The 27,773-nt window shown below is 35.0% G+C and overlaps 1 protein-coding gene across 1 annotated transcript in view; it reads right to left on the reverse strand.

The window, feature by feature from the left end:
• Nucleotides 1-27,773, reverse strand: part of CycY (cyclin Y) — a 96,053-nt gene that overhangs the window by 25,732 nt on the left and 42,548 nt on the right. The window contains exons 4-5 of the mRNA XM_090385576.1: nucleotides 10,397-10,585; nucleotides 7,881-8,000 (exon numbers count right to left, since the gene is read on the reverse strand). Of these exons, the coding sequence (XP_090241702.1) occupies nucleotides 7,881-8,000; nucleotides 10,397-10,585 (309 nt within the window). The remainder of the gene's footprint in view (nucleotides 1-7,880; nucleotides 8,001-10,396; nucleotides 10,586-27,773) is intronic.

The raw sequence follows: 27,773 nt of genomic DNA on the forward strand, positions 1-27,773 counted from the left end.
GGGCAGAATTGCAGACACTTTCAATTTCAACCCTAATTCACGGCTTTTTTTCATCAGTGACCTGTACTTGTCAAGTAATTCCGCCGGTCTCCTACTCTGAATATCATTAGTGCCAACGTGTACAACTATATCACCTTTTGTGCCCTTAAAAGATGATATCCGCTCTACAACGTCATCAACTTTTGCCCCTGGCAGACATACCCTGGTCCTGTTCCACCTATCCTTTTTACAAAGCATGTTTCCCGTTTCCCTGACAGGAAATCATTTATAAAATCATTTATAAACTCTTCAAATTTCAAAAATTTTTGAAGAGAGTTCATAAATGATTTTGGAAGTTCCCTTTGGTGGATGATTAGATACGAATTCTAATGACTGTCACATTTGCATGAAGGATTTAACAACATGCAGTCAAAGTCTGATCTTCTAGATCTCACTGCTAGGAGTTAAAATATCGACCTACAAGTAACAGTTGCATTATCTGATCTGATGAAGGGGAGGGATGAAGGGGACTGAAAACAAGGATGTGTAGCAAATATGAAAAAATTAATGGTCATTACTTCTAACCTGACCAATAAAGCTATGAAAAAAAACCCCTCTTCATGGAGGGAAGCTTCACCTTCAAAAGGATTGTGAATGGTGTGCCAAAACCCTAAAAAGAGATCTTTGAAATAGTGTTACTCCTCAACACTTCACTTTTAACACTTGGATAATGATTCAGAGAACTCTGAGATGGAGTGTTGCAGGAGGAAGAGAATCCAGAGAATTCCTCTCCCCAATAAGATTAAAACCTCTTTTTCCCAATGGCACAATTATCATATTTGCACATTGTGTGGGATGAAAAACCTGAAACAACTAATTCACAGGAAAAAAATTGTACTCCTTCTGCCTGAAATCGGCTAAACCACAGACTATTAAAGAGGCCTTTAGAAATTTCTGTAGTCAGCGATGAGACTCAAACCCAGACCCCTCCAAACGACTGACTAGCAGCAAAATCAGTATATTGTAATGGAGGACAATTTCTTTTTTATGAGTGAGTTATTCCAGGTTTTTCATTATAACAAAATTAATATTTTAAGCATTATGACAAACGAAGACAAAGAAACAACACTTTTCTTTTCTATTTTCTGAATTCCAAACCAAACGCAACAGTTGTGTAAGTAAAATCTACAGATTACAAATGTTTAAGCCTTTATGCCAAACACAATCAAAAGCCTTTGAGATGTCAAGAGCAACTGCTTGTGTTTCACCAAACTTTTCTATTGAATTTGTCCATAAATGTGTAACATAAGCAAGAATATCACCAGTGGATCGACACTGACGGAATCCGTACTGGTGATCGTTGATCAGATGGAAGGATTCCAGGTAGTTTAGAGTTGGCAATTAATTGATTTCTCCATTACTTTAAAAAGAGTAGAAGTAATTGCAATGGGACGATGATTGGACAGGAGGGATTTCTCACCCTTTAACTGGCTGGATATGAGCAAATTTCCAAGCAGAAAGAAAAACACCTTTTGAATAAGAAAGTGAAAAAGGGAGGCAAAGAACAGGAGTAAGTTCAGGAACACAGGTTTTGAGAACAAGTGGAGAAATACCATCATGACCTGGAGCTTTCTTAGCATCAAGATTCATCAAAATCCTTCTGACATCCTTTTGACGGAAAACCACAGGAGGCATTGAATGGAGCGTGTTGGGAATGGTGGGAAGTGTTTTACCAAGATCATTAATATATGAGTTGGAAGAAAAATGAGATGCTAGCAGGTCAGCTTTATCCTTGGCTGAAGTGACAACAGAACCATCTGGTTTGGACAGAGGTGGGAGCAGAGATGGGCAAAAGTTGCGGTCAATAGCTTTGGCAAGGGACTAGAATGCTCGGCTACCATTAGGGCAAGAAGCAAGTTTTCTACTCTTAGCCTGTTCAAACTCTAGTTTGGACTGATTAATAACTGCTTTACAATTGTTGCGAGTTTTGGTGTAGGCAGAAAATGAAACTGAAGAATTAGAAACAAGCCAATTACGATATGCAACATTCTTCTCTTGAACAGCCTTAGCACATTTATTGGAAAACCAAGGTTTAGATAAAGGACGAGATTTTAAAGTGGAGCGTGGGATAAAGGATTCCATTCCTGCAAGAATAATTTCACTGACACGATCTGAGCAAACGTTGACATCAGAAGTTTTGAAACAGTAATCCGACCAAGGAAAAGAAGAAAAGAAGTCTCGCAGGTCATCCCATTTTGCATTCTTGTAATGCCAAACAACACAAGGTTGGGAATAGCCATGAGATAAAGATTCCATTGGAGAAGAGACAATCACCAAGTTGTGATCTGAAGTGCCTAAAGGACCTCTCACTTTGACCGTGTACTTAGAAGGGTTGTTTGTGAGAAAAAGATCAAGCGTGTTGGCTGTATGGTTAGGATTGTCCGGTATTCTTGTAGGTAAATGAACAATCTGTGCAAGGTCATTAGTAAGTCTTGTCAAATAGTCCCTGAGATACAACATGGTTGTTGTATCCAAGGACCCTCTGACAAGACTGGATGCAATGGATCATCTATTTTTGTTCCTTGCTTTGTTTGTCTTATATCTATTTTTCTTTTGTGGTTGGTTTATCGTGTCATTTTAGCGATATTTCACACTTTTCTGGTTTGTTGGTTAAGTGGTGCTGGTCTAAATTTATTATTTATTGGCTTATAATTTTGGCTATCTTCTTCTGCTAACTCCTTCCTTAATATTTCAATTAAGAAATTAACTAGCCCCATTCTTCATATTTCTCAAAAATTTTTCGATATATATTCCTTCCACTTCTGTCTTTGTTATCTGTTTCTTTGCTGAATCCCCCCAACCCTTTATATATATATATTGCTTCTGTAACCATAGAAATAAATTAGAATAGGAATTAAAAATAATGCCAGCAGTATGGCAAGACAAGAGCGAAAATAAAACAATGATAAACCAACAGGGAGGGAAGAGAGGGGTAACAAGAGTAAAAATATTGCAGCAGAAACTAAAATAATTTAGAACATCTAAATGTAAGGATAATAAAATAATAATTGATTAAATTTCGAAAGCCAATTAGATAGAAATTTAAAGGCACTCCCACTGATGGGGCACCAGGTCCAAATTTATGTGAAATACACTAACAGGGATGTGAACTACTACAATAAAATAAAACAAAAATAAACCAAAAATAGGCTGACCATTACGCCCCATCTCAACAGAGGACCACAAGGCCAATAATGGTCAGGGAATCGCTGCATTTCGATCGCTAGACAAATCGCCGCAAAGGCGAGTCGATTGAAAGATCAGTCCACCATCCATGGTGGTGGACTGATCTTTTGCTTCTGTATATATACACTGGGTGATCACTGAATTATGACCACCTACCTAATACTTCGTAAGTCCTCCTTTTGCCTTCAGTACAGCAGCTATCCGATGTGGCATTGACTCAACAAGAAGTCGGAAGCATTCCGGAGGTATAGCAAACTAAGCTGTGTGTAATGCAGCTAGCAATGCAGGTATGGAGGTGATTGGTGTATCTAGACGCCTGATATGCCTTTCCATAGTGTCCCACAAGTGCTCTATGGGATTGATATCGGGAGGAGTTCGGAGGCCAATCAATATGCTGGAAGTCAGAACCGTGTTCTTCAAACCATTCTTGCACATCAATTGCCCGACGGTTTGGCACATTGTCATCTTGGAAGACACCATCGCCATTCAGGAAAAAAAAGTGTAACTTAGTGGGGCGTACACAGTCAGCAAGCAATTGACGATAGCAGAGATCCAAGTTCCTGCCAGTGAAACATGCCCCACACCACACAACCGCCTCCACCAGTCTGCATTTTTGATACTATGCAAGATGGATGAAGAGCTTCATGTTGTTGACGCCAAGACCATCCACGATGTGGAGTAAATAACGTGACTCATCCGACCAGCATACCTTCTTCCAGTCTTCAAACATCCAACTTGCATGCTCTTTGCACCAGGCGAACCTTTTACACCGATAAACCTTGGCTAGGAAAGGATGCCATAGGGTCATCTGTTGGTATAACTCATGTGTGTGAGCGTGCGACACAGGGTCATGCCAGATATTGTTCCGGGTTGGCCCACGTTATATTGGGTAGTCAACTCTTCAACAGTGCTGCACCTGTTTGCCTGTACGAGTTGTCGCATCCGGTGCTTACCTCTAACATTAACCTTTCGATGACCTTTGCAGTTTTGCCATCGGGTCGTTGTTTGACCATTTTGATGCCAGTCCTGGTACACTTTAACAATGGCAGCTCTCAAACATCCCATCAACTTCAGCCATTTGGGAAATCGAGGCACTAGCTTGTGGAGCTGGCACAATGTGTCCTTTACAAAAGTCAGATAAATCATCGTTCCTTTAACACATCACGCTCAGAATTTTACTACCTATTGAACCACTGGCACCTTATCTATGCTACATAGATCGCCTAACTGTGCACTCTCGTACCTCACGTGGTCAAGGGTTGCATGCAGTTTTCATAGGGGTGGTCATAATTCAGTGATCACTCAGTGTGTGTGTGTTTCCTTTTTTAAGCATCTGCTGGATGATTACTTAAAACAGGTGCACTGGCACAAAGTGTACACTTTTATTTTTAATAATTTTAAAATAAAACTTCAAAGTCCATCCAAAAGGCTGTAGCTTATTTTCAAGCCAACACAGTATACCTTCAGGATAAGCAGAATGAAGAAATAACTATAGGACTTTAAATATACAGAGATGGCTTTAGCAGTAGTATGCAACCTTATGTTTGCAGGCCACAATGAGACCTTCATGCTAACAAACTGCAAAGGCTGCACCCAAATGCAAATTTATCTTTTAGGATAAACCTACCTTTCAAGAGAGCTGAAATTAATAAGCTGGAATCCAGTTTAGCATTACATACTCAGAAAATCTAGCATATCTACTCCTTTTTTATAATTTTTTTAAAAAAAATTGCAGTTCACTTGAGAACCATAGGCTACTTATTACTGACTTAAATAATGAACTAAACTACAATTTATCTTAACCTGGTGGTGGTGGCATCCAAAATGTAACAAATGCAGTGGTGGGTCATCTGACAGGTGCCAAACTTTCTTTTTAATTTCTGGAGAAAGTTTTTGGTTTTTGAATTATGCATAAACAATGCAAATATTTCTTAATGGATTGCAGTACTTATTGCACGTACTTTAAGTTTTGATAAAATATTAAATAAATATATGTACAGTAAATCCCCACTATTCGCGGTAGCTGATTTAATATAAAATGAAACCTAAAAAAATGTGAATTTTAAAGCGCCGTGAACATTTTCCGCCATAAAAAAACATGGGCGTGGCTAAAATTATTTTTCCCGGTCAAAACAGCGCTCAGTGGGTGGGGGGAAGAGGGGTGACAAAATCGCGAGTGTGGATGTTTCTCGCTAATCCTTGTTCAGTATGTGTTATGCGCTTGTCATGGAAGGTTTTATCGCTTGCTTTTAATTTATATGCTTATAAATTGAATGAACTTATCAATTTATAAATTGATATGCTTACAAAAGTGATAAATCTACCATTTTGCAGTGTAAAACAGACTTTTTCGAGCGTGTTAATGGAAGAAAGTGACTTTATTATGGCTAAGTTCTTTCTAACCCGTACAAAAATATGGCTAAGAATAACAAGGGAAATGTGAAAAGATCAAAGAAGGTGATGACATTAGTGAATAAAATTGAGTTATTAGATAAAATTTCTAATGGTGAAAATGTCTCCTCAGTGGCAAAACATTATAAAATCAATGAGTCAACGGTACGATCAATCAAGAAATTGGAAGGAAAAATCCGCTGTAGTGTCCGTGAAAATGCGCTAATTGCTTCAAAAATTTGCTCCGTAACTCGTGATGTTAAATTAGAAAAAAATGGAAAAGGTTTTAAATCTGTGGATAGAAGACCGAACTCAAAATAAAACTCCGTTAAGTTCACTCATCATTTGTGAAAAGGCAAAACTCCTTTATCAACACTTTAAGCGAAACTGGTGATAGCACTGGCGGGATAAGTTTTTTAGCTAGCAAAGGCACTGGTTTGAAATTTCTAATAAATATTACATTTAACATTAAATTGTTTCTTATTTTCATTTCGATGTCATATGCTTGCATTTCACTATGTACTGTCTATGTACATAGTCATATTATGAAGGTACATATAATACATACATAGACAAAATTTTAGACTAGTTTTTCTTATATATTTCATACTTTGGAATGGAACCCCTTTATTACTATGGGAGCCATAACTCAGTATTCGCGCTTTTGGTATTCACAGCATTTCTCAGGAACGTAACCCCCGCGAATAGCAGGGGTTTACTGTACCTACGTAATATGACTATGTGCACAGACAAACATAGGCAGTGCATAGTGAAATACAAGCATAAGGCATCAAAATGAAAATAAGAAACAATTTAATATTAAAATCTAATACTTATTAGAAATTTCAAACAATTCTTTCGAACCAGCCTTTGCTAGCTAAAAAACTTATCCCGCCAGTGCTATCACCAGATTTGCTAAAGCGTTGATAAAGGTGTTTTGCCTTTTCACGAATGATGAGTTTGGGTTTTTGAGTTTGGTCTTCTATCCACAGATTTAAAGTTTTATCCATTTTTTCTAATTTAACATCATCAGTTATATAGCAAATTTTTGAAACAATTAGCACATTTTCACGAACACTACGGCCGATTTTTCCTTCCAATTTCTTGATTGATCGTACTGTTGACTCATTGATTTTTTAATGTTTTGCCACTGACAAGACACTTTCACCATTAGAAATTTTGTCTAATAACTCAATTTTACTCGCTAATGTCATTACCTTCTTTGATCTTTTCACAATTCCCTTGTTATTTGTAGCCATATTTTTGTAGGGGTTAGAAAAGAACTTGTCCAGAATAAAGTTACTTTCTTTTAACCGTTAATATACTCGAAAAAGTCTGTTTACGCTAACACGCTGCAAAATGGTAGATTTTTCACTTTTGTAAGCATATCAATTTATAAGCATATAAATTAAAAGCAAAGGACGAAACCTTCCATGACAAGTGCATAACACATACTTTGTTGGTTGGTTGGTTGGTTTAGTGTTTGATGGCGCATTGGCAACTGAGGCCATAATGTGGCAAGTCAAATCATAACATATACTGAACAAGGATTAGCGGGAAACATCCGCACTTGTGATTTTGTCACCCCCCCAACCCACTGAGTGTTGTTTTGATCAGGCGAGATGATTTTAGCCATGCCCATGTTTTTTTATGGTGGAAAATGTTCACAGCACTTTAAAATTCACATTTTTTTAGGTTTCATTTTATATTAAATCAGCGACCGCAAATACAGAATACAAATAATAAATTTTCCAAAAATAACTATAGTAGGACTGCAGATGTTTATCAAACCAATGGGAGAGGAAAATAAGTAACTTGAAACTATAAACAGAAACAGTGATGGTGCTTGTACAAAGATGGTGGTGGGTTACCTGACAGGTGCTTGCATGCAATTTCTGTATGAAAATCATTAAAAAAAAAATCAATTCGGAAACTATTGCAGTAAACATTTGGCATATATTTACGAAGACAGAAAAAATTTCAGATCCATGATTAATGGATAATGTGGGAATGCTATTTTTAAGGGTCACCTGTGAGGTTCCGCTACCAACTAAGTTAATAATATGAGTTATACTGTTAACTTATTCATTTGCATATGCATTAAGATCCTCTTTCACAATTCTACTTTCCAAAATAATCTTGAAATTCAAATTATCATAGCACACTTAGCAAAAATTTAAATAAAACACACACAAATAAAAATTTCATGCTCATGCTATATAAAAAAAAAAAAAAAAAAAAAAAGGTTAATATACTATACCAACCAGAGTAATAATGGCACACTCTGCAGTCAACTGTGCTGCATTGAACAGAGTCCTCACAAACCTATATATTGTTCTATGGTCAGGATTTCTTTGGTCATAATCATCGGGGACAGAGTCTTTCTAGATTAGTAAGGGATAATTTCATTAAGCAATGTTAAATAGCTATCGAAAAGAAAACATTTTTTTTTTACTTATCAGAAAAGTCAAAGGACACAAAATTTAATATAAAAATGGCAGTTCTTATTGTGTGCTCATGCTTGCTCATCACTCAATTTAGTATCCAGTTTTGATATTTGCAGAATATCAGGCAGTCCTCAAATTTATGGCAGGTTATGTTCCTAGAAAAGGTGTTGAAAGTCTAAAATTATTTTCCCATTAGAAACAATAATATAATATAATAAGGGATTATGTTCCTGACGAAGGGTCAATATGGAACTTTTTATAGGAACTTATCAACTATTTTTAAGTATAAAATAAATTTATGCTTAAAATATTCTTAACCTTTTTCCAGAGTATGCTGAGTCAAACTCTTATATTGTCAGTGGGGAACCACAATATTTTTGACATAGAAAATAGTAGAAATTTAATAAAATTTAATTAACAGATAAAATGCATACATACTACACTTAGTTAACATTCCAGTCACACTGAATACTATTTCAGTTTCACAGGCATTTCACACACTATTTGCATACATATATTAAGAGACAAATTTATATGCACAATATATTACACATCTAATAATACTGTATTATCTAACAGAAATATATTTCTGACCATTTTCCTGACCAGAAGCATTTTCCAAATCATATTCAATTTCTGCAATTTGGGAAACCATATATGATTGACTGTGTGTTTTTATTAAAACGATCCAGAAGCGTAGCAGCTTGAAATTCTTCACTATTAGCCAGAACTTCCAGTTCTATACCTTCTTCATCTCCATTTTGCTCATCCATCTGATTATTTACTTCAACAATGTCATCTGCTAAAAATATGTGATATGACTAGGTCATCATCAATCATAGAATAACCATCTAAAATCATACTGATTTAAATCAGTGTGATTTGTTGTCCATTCTGATAAAAATAAGTACTCCTCATCAGTGTCAATTCTAACAGAATAAGTCCCAAGAGTTTCTGTACCAAATTCTGCTTGATGAAAAGCATTAAAGATAGTCTTCTCAGATGCTTTGTTCATCTTTCTAATTCTACATTTTCTACTGCATCCAGTAATTTTATTGTGCAGCTTTTCTCTCTTTCAAGACAAGAAATCATTTTAAGCAAAATCAGTTTTTAAAATGAGATTTGACACTTCATATGATCCTTTGCTCTATGTTTGTTTGTTTGTTGTTTGTTATTTGGTTTTTAGGAGCATTAGCAACTAAGGCCATATTGCTCCGGGATATGCGGTGGTCATTCTCTGACCTTTCTGCATCCTCTGTATTTGGTGGTGATGGGCTCGAACCCCGGTCTAATCAAGAAGCGCATGCTACGCACTGCTGCTCCTTCCCACCTGGCTACGGAGGCGTCTATCTTTGCTCTATGGGCTGCAAGATGATTGTTATGATAGCAGGGATAACTGCATTTCAGTGATGTTCTAGTATGAATGTATATATATGAGAAATGTTCTAGAATAACGGAAAGTCAATTTATTGTGAGATTGTTATTGTTATTTGGTTTTTAGGAGCATTAGCAACTAAGGCCATATTGCTCCGGGATATGCGGTGGTCATTCCCTGACCTTTCCGCATCCTTTGTATTTGGTGGTGACGGGCTCGAACCCCGGTCTAATCAAGAAGCGTGTGCTACACACTGCTGCTGCTCCTTCCCACCTGGCTACGGAGGCGCCTTTATTGTGAGAAATCCTTATACCTGTTCTGAATTGCAGAATAATTTATTAACATATTATCACATCTTTTCATTAATAATGTGCAATGATAGTAGTTCTAAGAGGAAATGTATACTACTAAACAATTCCTTTCAAATGAGAAAAAATTATTGAAATAAACATAACCGTCTAGCAGATTTGATGATTTTGTGCCTGTGAATGTGTGTCAGATACAATTTCCAAACAAATTTTTTGTTTTAGAAACATAGTAGGAAGCCTATGTAAACAAATTTTTTGTTTTAGAAACATAGTAGGAAGCCTATGTTTCATCACCTGCAATTGTTCTTACCATTAGGGCTGCATCCATAGCAAGGATTTTCATTTGTGCAAGCTTCCTCTTTTGAAGCAAAACAAAAGATTTGAAATCAATTATTCGCCACACATTACTTAAAAAAAAAAAATTCAAAGCTGTAAGAATTTTCTTTAAAATAGTAATGTGTATTATCATCCTTGTGGTTATTGTTACTAACTTCTGAAATATTGTTTCAAATATAACTCCATATATACAAAAAAAAATTATAATTTATTCTCATGCAATGTCTGCTATATTTAAAGATAAAAGCAATTTGTTTTTACAATTTTCAGGCTGAAATTCTACATAATATAATAAATCAAAAGGAGATACTTACTGACAATGGATGGAGTTTTTCATCAAATATATCAAGCACACGATTAGATGCACGATTGTGGATGTGATAATAAATGGCTAGGGTAACACACTTTATCGTATTTTTTAGGTTAGGCTGGCTTACTGTACTATCATCCAGATAAATAGTGGAACAAGAACTTGATTTTTTAAGAGGCCGAGTATCTAAAAGCTAAGGAACAGATTATTACAAATGATGTTTCTGTTGAAATTTATCTAGCAGATCTACAAATCTACTTCAGGAATAATACATTTCTCACTTATTAAAATAAAACTAATAATCCATGGATGCTTTTTAAATGCAAAGTAGAAAAAAATCTTTAGTAGAAATTCAGTACGCATGCACTACATTAACACTATTAATAATGATGCCTAATAACGAATAATTAACTGAAATTGCAGAGAGCTGAAAAATATGTACTTCAAATTAAGTTAGTTTGCGTTATCTAGTGTTCTTCAAAGTGGGATGGGGGGGTATATCTATGATCAAATTCAGAAAGTCCATACAAAGCAGTAGCATATTCTAAATAAAAGCAAATTAAGAATTAAACAAAATTCTTACGAAATTAGGAAATGATTATCAATTAAGATTATATCACTGTGAAATTAAGTACCATGATTGTAATTAACATAAATGCAATTAAAAACAATAAAATGACAATGTCATAAAATGAATGAGTATGTTAAGCTGCAAAAATTTAGGAAGCAAATTTACTGTAGCACATTTAAGTAATCAATAGAATGAAAACTTACTAGAGTCAAATGTCTGTAATGGAGGTAAATCCCTTAAATTCTATGTTATTGCATACGTATCAATTATCAATTTATAAGTATCAATTTTTTAAAATATGCATATATGCCATCTGTAGTGGCAATTCAAAGTTTTCAAACATATACATTAAAAATTTTTATTAATGTAAATTTGACTTTTTTTCATATAAAAATGTGAACAATTTAATCATTCATGACAGATAAATATTATTTAAAGATGACCGTTCCCAGGACATTCATTTCTTTCACACCTGCTTCCCTGAATTTTCATCCAAAATTCCCATCAGCAATTTATAAATAAAAACATAAATCCTGAGCAACACAAGTACAGTGCTCTTGAAAGCAAACAGAAACTATGAGAAATAAAACTAGAAATAAAATTCAAAGCATAGGTAGTAAAAAGAGAAAATATTATTGGTTAGTTGAGTGGTGCCCAAATTCTTCAATGACAGTTAATAAAACTGAATTTTAGTTTTGGTTTTGTACCTGGTGCTTCTATCACTTGCATTTCTTAAAGCTTTGTATTTGTGGGGATTTTATATTAAAATATCACAACAGCAGTACTCTAAGCAATAACTGTTATCTGTGAGGGTTGGTCAAAAACTAAGATATACATTATATATTAAACAACACCACATTATTGCAAAAGTTTCAAGAATTTAAATAACTATATATTTGTTGCCATATAATCACAAAGTTTATTAGCAATAGAGTAAAAAATGAATAGCAAATGCTTAGAAAACAGTACTCACCTTGTATAAATCTGCAATAAAATTTTTTTTGGTAGATGGTGGTTAAATTTAGGTTGGAAGAAGCATTAAAAAGAACTAAGGCAGGGAATGGGGTGAAAATATTTTAAACAGCTTTTAAAATGAGCGCAAGGAAGTAGAAATGCAGATCTCCAATCCTTGGTTGTCATAAAGAGGTTAAAAAACGTAAATGAAAAAAAGAGAGAAGACCGGTGGTGCCAACAGTCGTTACGAGGGACTTTCGTGAGTAAACCGTCATCAGTTGGCAAATGGAAGAGAAGTGAGTGTTGTATTTAAAGTTTATCTAAACTGCCATGATGCTCTTTTTGACACGTGGGAGTTTAGATAAACTTTAAATACAACGCGCGCTCACTTCTCTTCTTTTGCCAACTGATGACGGTTTCCTCACGAAAGTCCCTCGTAACGACTATTGGCACCACCGGTCTTCTCTCTTTTTTTCATTTACGTTTTTTAACCTCTTTATGACAACCAAGGATTGGAGATCTGCATTTCTACTTCCTTGCGCTCATTTTAAAATATTTTCACCCCATTCCCCGCCTTAGTTCTTTTTAATGCTTCTTCCAACCTAAATTTAACCACCATCTACCAAAAAAATTTTATTGCAGATTTATACAAGGTGAATACCGTTTTCTAAGCATTTGCTATTCATTTTTTAGTCAGATTTATCACGGTATTATAAGGTTACTATAATTTCACTATTAGCAATAGAGCAATGTGTGATTCACAGTGTCAGTTTAAAATTATGAGCAGATCGGAAACTTGGTCCCATGACACAGTTATGTGGTTTCTGTGGACAAAGTTTGTTCAAATGGCAGAAGTTTATCACCAAATTGTGGCTAAAACTCAAAACACCATTTCACATCAGAAATTCAAGGGATTTAATGCAGTGTAAATATACTAACTTGCCACTGACAAAAAAAAAGTTTAAAAATTTCAATGCCAACCAAAAAAAGTGATGGTATACAGTGACTTTTCTGGAACATTCACAGTAGCACTTATGGAACACGATTAAGTGGAAGAGACATTTAACTGCATACCTAGAGAGTTAGTTCATCTACACAATAACGCTGGGCCTTGTAGAACATTAAATGCAAGAACTGCTGACACATTCTGTGCAAAATATCCTAAAAATTATACCACAGAGTCCCAAAGAGTTGATACTTTTTAAATTAAGGGGGAGAAAAGCAGTAAGCAGTCTGTGACTGATTATATAGATTTATTACATTAGTATTAATAAAATTATATGATGAAACAAGCTATGTAGTGACAGCAAAAATCAGCATAACCAGTGTCAACTTCTCTCACTTTATTTACCCATTTCTTTCAAGCATATGTCCATAATCCCTCTTTAAACAATTTAGAAAAACAACTTCCACATGATTAGGAAGTTTATTTCAACAACCAATCACTAAAAGAAAATTTTCAGACATTACTTTATAATTATTCTCTCTCAATTTAAATTTATGCCACCATTATCTTACCAAAATGTTAGTAGCGTATGATAGATTAACCATTTGATTCTGCATTCATTTGTTTTTAACATTCATTTTCAACACTAAAGAGATCGCTTTTTGTGATATTCTTCACTTGTGTACACGACCATTATTGCTTGCTGTTTATGCATACATAGTTTGCTGTAATTTGCATACAATACAAATTTATTTCACTGTCTATCACAATGCGTGGTAAACCAACAGCAAACCAATACATGGCTACTCGGCTTGTGTTGCTATATAGCAACAACTAACCACCAATGTGCTGTTTTTTTTTTTGTAACATGATTAATAACACACCCTTCAATTTTCATGTCTTTATAGTGACCCCTTAACGCAAAAAAATATTGTAGCAAAAATACAAATAGAGAGATACCGGAGGGATTACCTGTAGAAAAAAAAATATAGACAGGAACTATTGAGAATTAAATCATTTTAGTACAATTTAATATGAGCAATGGTAGCAGTGAGGGGTGTGTGTGTGTGTATGTGTTTCACCCTGGAGGTGTGGAATGACTTGACAATGGTAGCAGTTTCAATTTTCCCCCCACTTCCCCCCTTATCAAAACTGATATTTCTTCTACCTTGCCATTAATTACAGATTTTATAACAAAATCTAATTATTTATTTAAAAGGATTAGCTACTAAATAGGAGTATATTAGCAACTGACTGTTCATATTCAGGTATTCTTCCGCATATTTCTACTGTTTACAAATTTTTTTTTTAAAGTTGGAAGAGAGTGATGAATCACTTGAAAGAAAAGCTTCTAGCCAAAGTACAAAAGACAGCATTGGTTAGAGCATACAAGTCCGGAAACCGAAAAATGGGTGTGAACATCCAATGAATGGCTACTATAAGATAAACAAAACCTTTGAGCAAACTAGGGGCAAATGAGCAGCCGACATGCTAGATGTAGAATTGCGATCCAGAACAAGATTACTGAACAATTTAATATAAGAAGATGCAGCCAGAAACTGTAATCGAATAGAATTGAGAACAGAAGTTAAGACAAGAAGGCTTAAATAACTGTGCTCTAAAGATAGCTATTTGTAAGTCTGAAATAATTTCCTCAAAGAAAGATTCAAGACAAAAAATTTCAAATGCTGTTGCCACAAAGGCAGATTAGAATTCAGATGGGCATTTCAAGACTTTCTTCATGAACTAATAAAATCCAATTCTTCACATTATAAAAATTTTAGAGAAAACAGAAATTATAATAGCATTTTAAAACAGGTCTGTCGCAGAGCATAATTCAACACTAATTTTTCCACACTATTATATTACAGGTTTACATTAAGTACCTGATAATTTATATGCATGGGATGCATATAAATTATCAGGCAACACAGAAACCAATGGCAGATATAAGCTAGTCTGTAATCAAGTCACAAAGGAGATTAAGCAAGCAAAGGCAGGTTACGAGAAATCTTTTGGCAAAGGATGCTAAGAAAAACAGCAAGGACTTTTTTACTTATATACACCCTCAAAGGAAGGAGATGAATCAAATTGGACCATTTGTTATCGATGGTTTGATTGTTGATGATCCTGCTCAGATAGCTGACAAAGTGAATAGTATTTTGCACCTACATTCACACAAGTTATTAAGGAAGGAAAATGCCAGAAGTTCATCAAACTGTAACATTGTGCTTAATGTTTTTGTAATAACTGAGAGCAAAGTGGAGAATAAATTGTTAAGTTAAACATAAGAAAGGCACATGGGGTTTATGGGATCTATCCAGTTATATTAAAGGAGGTGGCAAAGGAAGTAAGCAAAGCCTTAGTCATAATTATGAGAGCATCCTTAGAGTCAATGGAAGTCCCCACAGACTGGAGATGTGCAAATGTATCCCCAATTCACAAAGGAGGATCAACTGTGTGGTACTACACTTAGGGTGGTAGAAAATGAAAAAGACCTGGGAGTGATTGTGCAGTCATATGAAGTTTTCTGAGCAATGCAGACAGGCTGCCAGAGCAGGCCATGGGGTATTGTCAATGGTATACAGGAATTTTGCTAGCAGGAAAAGGAGCTAATTATCCCTTTGTATAAGGCAATGGTCAGGCCTTGAGTACTGCATACAAATCTGGAGGCCTCATTTTAGGAAGGATGTAGAGTTGCTTGAGCATGTATAGAGAAGGGGAACAAAATGGTCCACTTACCAAGAAAGGCTTAAGTTCTGCTAACTGCAGCGGCTGGAGACTATTAGACATCTACAAGGTGATCTGATTGAGGTGTATAAGGCCTTGAATGAGTTGAGCACGCTGAATTCTAATGGGATTCTTCCAGTTGCTCAGATTAGGAACCTGAGGGGGCATAAAATTCAAATTGAAGAAAAGTTTTTGAATAGGTGTGGAAATTTGCCTTTAGCCAGCAGGCGAATAATTGCTGAAACAAACTTCCATCTATCATGGAAGTTGATATCTTAAATATATTCGAGGAACTGGACAAACTTTTAGAGGGAATGGTTGTGTGAAGTTATTTTATTTATTTATTTTTTTTTGGCTGATGCTACATAAGCTCATAAGCTTGCTTTCTTGCAACATATGCCTCTATTTCTATTACTACTACTTTAAAAGATTAAGTCTGTGTAAAACTATGTAAGAAGGTGCTGAAACACTTAGACTTTTCTTAAAATGATGGGCCATCAGTGTAGCCAAATTTTTTTTGGAGATCATAGAGGCATCTATAATCCATCATAAAATAATTTTGATATCATATACTTGGATTTTAAGAAAGTTTTTGATACTGATGCACACTGAAGACTACTATACAAATTGGAGCAGTATGGCATTAAAGGCACATTGCTGCTATGGATAAAGGGATGATTGAGTGGGAGAAGACAGAGTAGTAATCAATGGGCACTGCTCTTTGTGGACTAATGTTATTAGTGGAGTCCCCCAAGATTCGATGTTGGGCTCATTGTTGTTTTCTGTATTTATCAATGATATTGATGAAGGCATATCAGGCTTAATGTTGAAGTCTGCAGATGATACGAAGGTTGGTAGGGTTGTTAATGACAGTATGCTACTGCAACAGGATCTAGAAAAGTTGAGCAGATGGGCTGAGAGATGGCAACTGAAGTTAAACATTGACAAATGCAAAGTACTGCATATGTGTAGCAGTAATCTCGGAGTAACATACCAACTGGGCAGTGCTATACTCAGGGAAGTGGAGAATGAAAGAGACCTGGGGGGTAACTGTGCAGTCAGATATGAAGTTTTCTAAGCCGTGCAGTGGCTCACAAGGTCTTGTCAGTAATATACAGGAATTTTGCTAGAAGGGATAAGGAGGCGATTATTCCCTTGTATAAGGCAATGATCGGGCCAAACCCTGAGCATACAGGTCTGGAGGCTTCAATTTAGGAAGGATGTAGAGTTGCTGTAACGAGGAGGGCAACGAGACTGGTGAATGGAACAAAGGGTTTCCTCTTAATAAGAAAGGCTTAAGTTCTGCAAATTGCAGTGTCTGTAGACTAGACACATGCGATGTAATCTGATGTGATGTGTATAAGGCCTTGAATGGTTTGAGCAACCTCAATGCTGATGGGATTCTTCCTCTTGCTCAGATTATGCACCTGAAGGGACAAATTCAAATTGAGGAAAGACAGTTGTAGAATAGATGTGCAGAAATTTGCTTTTAGTCAGTGGGTGGTTGATTGCTGGAACAAGCTTCCACTGTCGTTGTAGTAGTTGACAGCGTAAACAAATTCAAGGCAGAACTAGACAAACTTTTGGAGTGAATGGGCAGGTGAAATGGGAAGGTTTTTCAGTTTTTTTGGCTGATGCTGTATAAACTTGCTTTCTTGCATCATATGCCTCTATTAATGCAAATGCTAAAATAAGAAGTTATAGTATTGTATTGTAAGTTACAGTTATAGTATTACTGTATTGTAATACTACAGTATTGTATTACTCAATAAGGGGAGTCACAATGTTGATAAGAAAGCAACAGGACAGACTTCGTGAAAAATCATTGTAATTATTTTTCATTAACATGTAATGGGTGGTCAAAAAAAAGTTACAAAATGACACCAAGTCAAAACTAAATCCTAAGAACTCCCCCATAATTTTATGTTACGATTATGCATTATCTTTGTAACTAGGTATTACAATGATATTACAACAGTTTCATCATTTGCTTTCTTTTTTTTTATAGAGTAGGGTTACAACTTTCTAAGATTTACCGAACCTAATCTGTAATCAATTTACCTATACCACATTGAGTTTCAAAGGAATAATTGAGGCACAAAAAGTGCATCAAAGCTTGCTGAAATTACCTTAGTTGAGCTGAAATTGTTGCTTTCAAATGTTGTTGGATTCGTGAAATTAAATACAAAAGGATAAAGGATGGAACACAATTAAAGAATTGGTAAAGATTTTGTCTGATAGAATAAATCAGGATTTTGTTTGCTAGGGCTTCATAATATCAGGAATTACAAGATATGGACATAAATAAAAAGCAAAGCAAGCAAAATTTCACTGACCATTAACTTTACATAAGAGTGGGTTAAAAGGCTGTGGCCTATACCATACAAAACCACAATCACAAGAATTACATCTCTAATGGAGACTGAGGAACCAAGAAAAAGCTTTTGACTATGTGACTGAGGTCTGCACAGTATAGTACTGCAGCCCATCAGTCCAGTCTTACTAGTCTGAAGTTAGATAAATGTTGCTTTCCCTTTTTTCCTTTATTTATACATTTTAGATTAGTGGTTCATGATGAGACGAAGCCCTGAAAGATGACCTTGGTTTTTTTTTTTTTTTTGAGTGTGTGTTTACTTTTTTTTTTTTTATGCCAATACCTTGTGATTCCCACTGAGATAAGGCCCTAGCAGACAAAAATTGTTGTGTATCCTATTTAATTATATTCCATCAATTATCCACCTGCATTTCATTTCACAACACCAACAACTAGTGGTTGTTGGTGTTGTGAAAGTGGTGTCTCAAGAGACAATATCACTTCAATAAACTCTGAGGTACTTTTGTTAATGCTTCTGAAATTTATTTCTTTATATATTGCAATCAATATATTGCAGTGTAAATTGAGTAGATGTAATACTGCATATATTTGCCTTTCACATATCTGCAATTCATATACTTTCACAAAATTTGGTTTCTTGACATTTTTATCTTGAATCCAATAAGGTACCTTCGAATTAGAATTAAAAGTTAAAACATGAACATATATGCTACTTTCACAAAGTAAACAGAAAACCCTGTTTTTGAAATTCATTGGACATTTACCAAATAAACAAGTGACTTCAGTCAGTATTATAATACTGGGTGAAGTCATATGAGCCACATGAGTTAGTTACTTTTGTCATGCCATGTAGAGCCAAACTTGTAGGCAGTACAAGCTTGGTTTATTGTCAGATGTCAAACAGTTGGCTTGTCAATTTGTGCAATTACTGAAAATCTACACCAATTTAAAGTTCACTATCAATGATGACATCATGAAATGGAAGCACAACATTATTACCCCCCATCCACAAAAGACTATGAGAGTTCACTCTATATGACCAGAGGATACTCAAAGGGTATTACAACATCATCAGAAATCTTTGATAACAACCAGGAGTTTAAGCACAATACCCTACCATTAATGTCCAGACACTCTTGAGCTGATAGCTGGTCATATCCTACCCAGTCACCACCTCAGAGAACTATAACCATGGAAGTGGACTAGTATTGAAACCATCACAAAATGACCCAGAAAACCTACAAAGCTGACAGAACATGACTGGAGAACCCTGCAAAGAATCATCTCCTTAGAAGGCATGTTGACGTCGTGGCACACAGGCTCTCAGGGGAATGATCATGATTGGGATACATGTCAGCACCAGTACAGTGTGCAGGATGCTATGTGATATGAATTACCACTGTCGTGCAGCCATCCAAGTCACTAATCGCCCTGACTAATGCCAGGTACTGCCTAGCTTGGTGTAAGGCCCACTGTTCTTAGACAAAGGCCAATGAATAGCTTACTTTGAAGTGATGCGTTAAGGAATTTATTTAAAATGATTGATCTTTTGTACATGATCTGTACAGTATCTGCTTTAAATACAGAAATAAAAATATCAACAAACCAATTTCGAAACAGAGGTTACCCAATATCAGTAACAAACCACATCAAGGAACAAGCGTATAGTTGGCTAAAACAAACTTTCCCGAACAACAATAGTAATAGGAGAAAAAATATTTTATTTCTTTACCGTACATTGAGCAATGCCATAACCAGCTTAACCAACTTTTGAAATACAGAATTTAAAATTGTTTCTAAACCTATGAGGAAATTACAGCCTGTGTGATAAAAAATCATTTTATCCAACCTTCTTTCACATCATCTCATCAGGGATCTACACGCTGTACTTTGGACACGAGAGTGAAACAGCAGAAGGCTTCAGTCCTTGCTTCATTCGTCAGCCTAGGAATTAGCTTTCCACACTGTCAGCGAATGCCATACATTCTTGTTTAATGATGCCAAAATTATTAATATCCAACAATTATACAAAATTATTAATAGCCAAAACACTTGAAATTAAACTACATCAAAATTTGATTAATGTGCGGTGCCCCTATCTGATTTCTGTTTTTTTTTACGCACATGCTCCAGGATAACAATGGATCTTTCATCTATAAATTCTGCCCTTCATTTCATGTTTTTACTATCCTGTGATCATGACCAAAGTTAAAAGTCCTGTCCACTTCAGGAAAGTAAAAAAATTTTTAGAATAGATTTGTATTTGTTTTAATTAGAGACACAATATCTTCTTTTGCTTGTTTGACAATTGTTAGTGGTCTAATATATTTTGGTGTCGAGTTTAGAGCTCTTGAACCACAGATTCCAGGTACATTTGATCACTAATATTTTTTTGGAGTGTACAGAATTCATTTAGTTATTTTAAATTCTTTTATTCAAGGAGTGGTAGGTAAGAAGCATTCTGCATATAGAGGTAATTCCTCTCATTAGTTTGTAAATTGATTAATAACGTAGAACACATTGAGCCTTGTTACTCTTTCATTTTCTAATTATAAGCAAGCTGTAATTATAATTTTTTTTTATGGAACATTTTCTTTTAACTGCAAGTCTGAAATAAAAATGATCTTACCCTCACATAACATTTTGCATAAACTTCCATACCTTAAAACATGGAACCGTATCATTTATATTGATTAGGTTAGAAAAATTTTAAAACAAGACCAGAAATTGAGAAATGCATGCATCAAGTTTCTTAAGCAACAGTAACACATTCTAAGTCATGGGTTAAAAGTTCAGAGTTAAACTTGATATGATGTGCAGTTTGACTAACAGTAGCTATCAGCCACAATTAGGAGTAAGCAACGAGGCATACATCACAGAATCCAATCATCAGTGAACTGTGCCAATCAATGAGTTTGATTAGTATTGATAAATCTAGTGCTTTAGAACCTAGAGCAAAGTTTTTCCATAGGTTTTAATACAACTTCCAAACATTAGCCAATTTTTAAAATTATTATTCATGAGATGTCATGCTAATAATGATTTACTTTACTAGCAAACTATCACTTATATACTATTGTTTGATACATTCTGGTTATCAGAAAATAGGGGGAGGGGAATCCTTAATTCCAAGATTTTTAACATATTAAAAATTTCTTCTGGAAAAATTCCTAGATTCCTAGAATAATGTGAAATGGTTAGGAACATCATGCCAGATACAGGAATCCTGTTAGCTCAAGCTTAATTAAGTTCAATTATAGCATAATGTCTGATAAAACTATCTGATATCTAAATCAGACTTCCAGTATTATCTTATACATCCTCCTTTCCATTTTTGATTCATATATTTTTAACCTCAAGCAGGAGTGTTGGTGTATATTTTTACAAGAATGAAAAAAAAAAAAAAGATTATGTGATGATTATATAAATTTTTAATATTCAATCTGCATCATTAATTGTTAAAATTTGAAATTACTGATGCAAAAAGAATAACCTACAAATGAAAATATCACTGCTTCTTTGTACATTAATGTGTTTGCTTGTAACATTTTTCAAAATGACCAGTTTTATCAAAATTAATGAAGAACAAACAACTGCCTTTATTTCAAACTGCTTTATTGTAGAAATAAGAACACTATACTACATTTAGTTTATTTGCTACATTTAGTTGGAACTAAATGTAGCAAATCAGTGCAACAATTAGAGTTACACTTGGTAATGTGCAAATCCTGAACTCCATGATACCCTAACAATGAAATTAAAATAAAATCATTAAAATAAAAAAGTAAAGTTATGCTCACCCTCACCCAAAGAGATGCACCCTTACACCCACCAAAGGAAGAATGCCACTTTCACAATAAATGAACTAAAAGACAGGAATCCCACAAGCACCATTTCTTCAGGGAATATCAGTGTTTGTGAATTCCAAAGGGTTGTATTCAGTTGACTGCTCTCTGGCATAACATCAACGAATGACCGTAATATGATCTGAATACAAAATGAAAAGTTAATGAACAAACTGAACTCAAAAATGTCATGGACATCACCCTCTATACTTTAAATAAACAAATATAACAAATGAAATGCAATTTTAGACGTTGACTAAGCTAACTGACAGGTCTAAACTAAATGCAAATATTCAAATTAATGTTGAAACCAAACCATAATAAACAGAAACATTAATAAACAAACTATAATGAAGTTCATTAAAGTAAATCAAATGACAGAATAATTTAAAATAATGAAGAAAACGAGGGATGGTCATGAGCATTCAAACTAAAATGGCTTTAATGGCTTAAAAACCAATGATTTAAAGAGTGGAACAGAAGCATAAAATTGGGGGGGGGGGAGAAAAAAATATAATGAATCCATGCTACATCTGTATCAAAAATAACTTTACTACAAAGATAAATGAGGTTATGTCTCCAGGACTACTCAAGAAATAAGAATACTAATTACACCATGGAACAAAATATATCAAATAAATGCAACAATTAGGTTTATTTGTTGTTTGGTTTTTAGGAGCATTAGCAAATAAGGCCACATTGCTCCGGGATATGCGGTGGTCATTCCCTGACCTTTCCGCATCCTCCGTATTGGGTGGTGACGGGCTTGAACCCCGGTCTAATCAAGAAGCGTGTGCTACACACTGCTGCTCCTTCCCACCTGGCTACGGAGGTGCCTAATTAGGTTTATACAGCAGACTCTCGACGATTTACCAGTATGGGATTAACCAAGAAGCGAATTAACCGGGTCACTTCAAGACTCCAAATTAAAAAAAAAAAATCAAACAGAAATCATAATATTCATGTAATAACTAGAATAGGTATAAACAGATATTTTGAAAGTCATAAATAAGCGACAAGAAGTGGCATTATAAGTCGTCATTGGGAGATTGATGTGCCTGTCATCTTGCAACCCCTTCTGTCTTCACATCTACCGCTCAAAAGAAAAAACAAAAAAAAAGAAAAGAAAGAGACCAAATATTTAGTTTGTTTTAGTGCATGGCGTCAATTGTTGTGACATTGCATCGCAAAAGGACAAATTTTGTTTCGTTATTTATGTCAGAGATGTTGAAATTTTTTTTTTTGTTTAGAAATCGCGAAAATGATGGGTAACTGCAAAAGAGTTGCACTTTCAGTTAAACAAAGACTTGAAATTATTGAAAAGTTTGAAAGTTTGAATCCGTTAAATCTCTAAAGAACCATTATAATGTTGATGACCAAACCATACGCAACCTTGTAAAAAAAAAAAAAAGGGAAGCTATTAGATTTAAAATCAACATCACAAAAAATAAAGGGAAGCATCGTATTGGACACACAAGTACTGTCCATTCCGGTTATTTGGGACACATCGCGACTAGTGCATTTTGGCCCGATTAAGCAGCTGCCCCAATTATCCGAAGTTTCACATAAATAGTTTAAAATACAATGTACTCTCCCTTTACAATTGATGCAATTGTACAATCAAATCATGTTACGACAAACTTACCATAATAAAGTACCGTTCACTATACGATGCGTAGTAAGCGCTGGCCATTGTGATCACATTTGTGAATTGAATTTTAATTCTATTAAACAGCGATTCTAATTAGCGAAAATAGGAGGAATATTATCCACAGGCTATAAAAACAAAGATATATTAAGCACAAATTTACCCTTCATTACCTTACCAATTAAAAAATTAAATGATACGTGAAAATCAGAATAATTAATACCTACTGTAATATGTACATACTAACTAGTTGACATTTCTGTTCACTGACATTTGTGGGTGGGGGTTAAAATTTAATACAGTAAAAAGATAAGCAATCAATAACAAAGAACACGGCACACAAAAATTGTAAGTAACACAATATGCGCAAGTGAGAATGGAGTAATGAGTTACAGAGCTTTAAAAATAGATGTGAAGAGAAGATCTGAAAATTAATTTTTTTATATGATTGAAGATTTCATGGAAGTGTAAACACATTTCACCATAATAACCCATAGAATTCCTGCTGTTGGTATTATCGTAAATTCAGTAAAATTGCGTTTACTGTCCATTTATGATAGATTTCACTAACAGAAAAGCCCAATAAACAGGGAATGCTAATTGTTTTTATTGTTTTATGGTTGTGACCTCCAGAATTTCGACCAAACCAAGTCTCCTGCCCCAATTAAACGGCATGCTGTCCCAATTAAGCGAAGTTAAACCCTGGCTATTTTCTCTATTGGTTTCTGTTTTTTAAGATTTGCTCCAAATAAACGGCTGCCCCGATTAACTGGTGGCCTAAATAACTGGAATCAACTGTAGTACGTGGTAAGTTTTTTATTTATCGCCATATTTTTTACGTAAGTTTCTGAACATTTTTCAATATAGTAAGTCCCCGACTTACGCAACTACAGTTTTACGTAAATTTGTTTTCATTCAGTGTTTTTTTATTTTTTTTATTCATTGTGTTTTTTTTTTTTTTAGGATTGTAAAATTTAAAACAATAAAAAAATAATATTAATAATTTAACAATTTATTAACAATTATTTATATATTTTTTTATATATATGACTGAAGATTTTAGTGAAGGGGACACACTTCATTATAATAACATAAAAACTCACAGAATTCCAGCTATCAGTATTATTGCAAATGCAATAAGATTGAGTTTACTACCCGTTTATAACAGATTGCACTAACAGAAAAGCCCAATAAAATGGAAAGTGCAAATTGTTTTTGTTACTTTATGGAAGTGACCTCCAGAAATGTGTTTCAGTAAAATGTGAGATCACACGGGGTGATAATTGTGAGTTTTTGCCTTAACCTTGTAAGTTCTTTAAAGAAAATTTCATTTTGACCATGGTGCCAACTAAGAGACAGCAGTACTAGAAAATCTACCAAGAAAACGAAAGCGATCGATTTGGGTCAGAAAATTAAACTAATAAGAATGTATGAAAATGGTCAAACATTAACAAGTATCACGCTGAATTCAGATTTGTCAATAATAATATAGTAGCAATATATTACTAGTCATTCCCGAGTTAGGTAAAACTTGACGAAGTAAGAAGTCCTGGAACTTATCTCTTACGTATGTCAGGGACTTCAGTATTTTTGGATTAACCGGGAAATCGATTATCCGGGATTTCTTTTTTACCATCTATCTCAGAAAATCGAGTCTACTGTACTTGGCAAGGGGTGAAGTTCAGATGGCAGAATCACATCTTGCCAAGTATACCCTAATTGATGCATTAATTTTCCATACTTAATTCCATGGTATAAATAGTGCTTGTATTTCTAAAATAATCTTGGACATATAACCATGTTTGTCTTAGTAGTAAAGTCAAATTGCTTTATTCTTAATTTTCTCAAAAAGATTTATTGAATGGTGTGCAAAGTACACCACATACCCACTCGTGTAAATGTGCCAGAGGCTGCTGATATCACAATTAAAAAAAAAAAAAAACTTATGTTAATATAAAAGCCCATTACAGAGTACACAATTAAACATTATTTCTAACATTATTATAAAAAAAAAAAAAAAAAAATTGAATGGTGTATACTTGAGGACCTGATCATGTTGTTTTTCTTGATATGCACAGTTGAGAGTTAAGGATAATGCTGATAATGACATTCTAATTCAATGGTAACTTCAGTTTTCCTCTTATTATTTTTGGTTTCTCTAATATTGTTTTCCTGTAGCTTTTTTGTGAATGATATAGTGGATGAAAATGAGAGTGAAGATAATGCTGAATTACAGGACAGATGCTTAAGCTTTAAGTGTACCCCATCCCTGCTTCTACAGGGATGGGGTACACTTAAACAGAAAGGGTGCAAGAATATTTGCTGATGCTATCGAGGCAGTGTTAGGTGGGTCAGAAAATTGCTAGCTTGGGTGGGGATACACAGATGAAAAAGGTTAACAGTGGACGCAAACCTTTTAGTCTGTGTATCCCCATATTTTTGCACTGCTTCTATTGAATTGAGCAGCAGCATGGAAAGCAAGGCAATGGAGATTTCCAGGACTGTTGGGAGTCATAGTGGAACAAATAAATACATGGGCTGTGTTAGGGGGTAACTAAGAGTAGAAACAGGTGCATGGATACTTGCATGTACACCAATGCTCGGAGTATAGTTAATAAATTTGATGAGCTTGAAGTGCTAGTCAGGACATCAAAGGCAGATATTGTTGCTATTTTTCAGAGACGTGGTGTCACACCGATATAAGCAGTGCAGAATTGGAATTTGGGGAGTATAATGTGTACAGAAAGGATAGACATGAAGGGGGGGGGGGGATTATGCTGTTAGTTAAGAAACACATAAAAATCTAAGGAACTGCATCCAATTGATGTTGGTGGACAATGCAATGTCAAGTCTGTTTGGTGTGACATAAGCACTGGGAAAGGAAAAAATGAGACAAGGCCTAATGAATCTGATGAGTATAATGAGCAATTGTGCAGAGCAATAGTGGGCCAGTAAATCAGAATGTCTTATAATGGGGGATTTTAACTTTCCAGATATTGACTGGAACTTGTGGATTGGTCACTCGGACACTAGCAAGACTTTTGTGGATTTATTGGATGACTATTTTCTACAGCAGACTGTTTGAGAGGCAATCAGAGGGAGTAATACTCTTGATCTGATTATCAGCAGTGATTATTCATACATTAAGAATTTGAAGATAAAGGAACCACTGGGTGACAGTGATCACAATTTACGGATATGGGAATTACTTAAAGCTGTAATTACCATCAAGGCTAAAGGGAAGGGCTTTTGCTTTCGTAAAGGTGACTACAGGGTTCTCAGACAGTTTTTAAATTCTGTACAGTGGGATCAACTGATGATATTATCAATGTTGAATTCTAAATGGGAAGCTTTCAGGGACTTAATCTTGGAGGCTACTAGGCGTTTCATTCCAACTAAGAAATACTGTTCAAGGTTCAGCCCTAAATGGATGTTAGATGAATTAACAAGGCTCGTGGCAGAGAAGAAAAATGTATGGGATGTGTATAAATTATCAGGTGACACAGAAGCCTATGGCAGACATAAGCTTGTGTGTAATCAAGTCACAAAGGAGGTTAGGCAGGTGAAGGCAGATTATGAGAAATCTTTGGCAAAGGATGCAAAGAAAAACAGAAAAGAGTTCTTTACTTATGTAACCTCTAGAAGGAAAGGAATGAATCAGATTGGACCACTTAACATAGATGGGTTGACTATTGATGATCATGCTCAGGTAGCTTATAAACTGAATGAGTATTCTGCATCTATATTCACACATGAGGAATTATTCAATGAGGGGAATGCCAGATGTTTATTAAACTCTAACAAGGAGCTAAGTGATTTTGTAATAACTAAGAGCAAAGTGGAGGAGAAATTGTTGAAGTTAAACATAACGAAGGCACCTGGGGTGGATGGATCTATCCAGTTATATTAAAGGTGGCAGCAAAGGAAGTAAGCAAACCCTTAGCTATAATTATGAGAGCTTCCTTGAACTCAGGGGAGGTACCCATGGACTGGAGATGTGGAAATGTGACCCCAATTCAGAGAGGAGGATCAAATGGCGAGAAAAGTAATTACAGACCTGTTAGTTTAGCTTCTGTTCCAGGAAAATTAATGGAGTCACTGGTTAAAGATGCATTGCAGGATCAACTAGACAAAACTGCAGCAATAATTCAGGCACAGCATGGGTTTATTAAGGGAAAGTCTTGTCTGACAAATTTGATTGGATAATATGATGTGGTTACAGAGGAGCTACGTGATTTCGTAATAACTGAGAGCAAAGTGGAGGAGAAATTGTTGAAGTTAAACATAAGGAAGGCACCTGGGGTGGATGGAATCTATCCAGTTATATTAAAGGAGGCATCAAAGCAAGTAAG

This window comes from Mastigoproctus giganteus, chromosome 1 (genome assembly GCF_048544385.1).
Source record: "Mastigoproctus giganteus isolate SK-2022 chromosome 1, ASM4854438v1, whole genome shotgun sequence".
NCBI classification, from domain to species: domain Eukaryota; kingdom Metazoa; phylum Arthropoda; class Arachnida; order Uropygi; family Thelyphonidae; genus Mastigoproctus; species Mastigoproctus giganteus.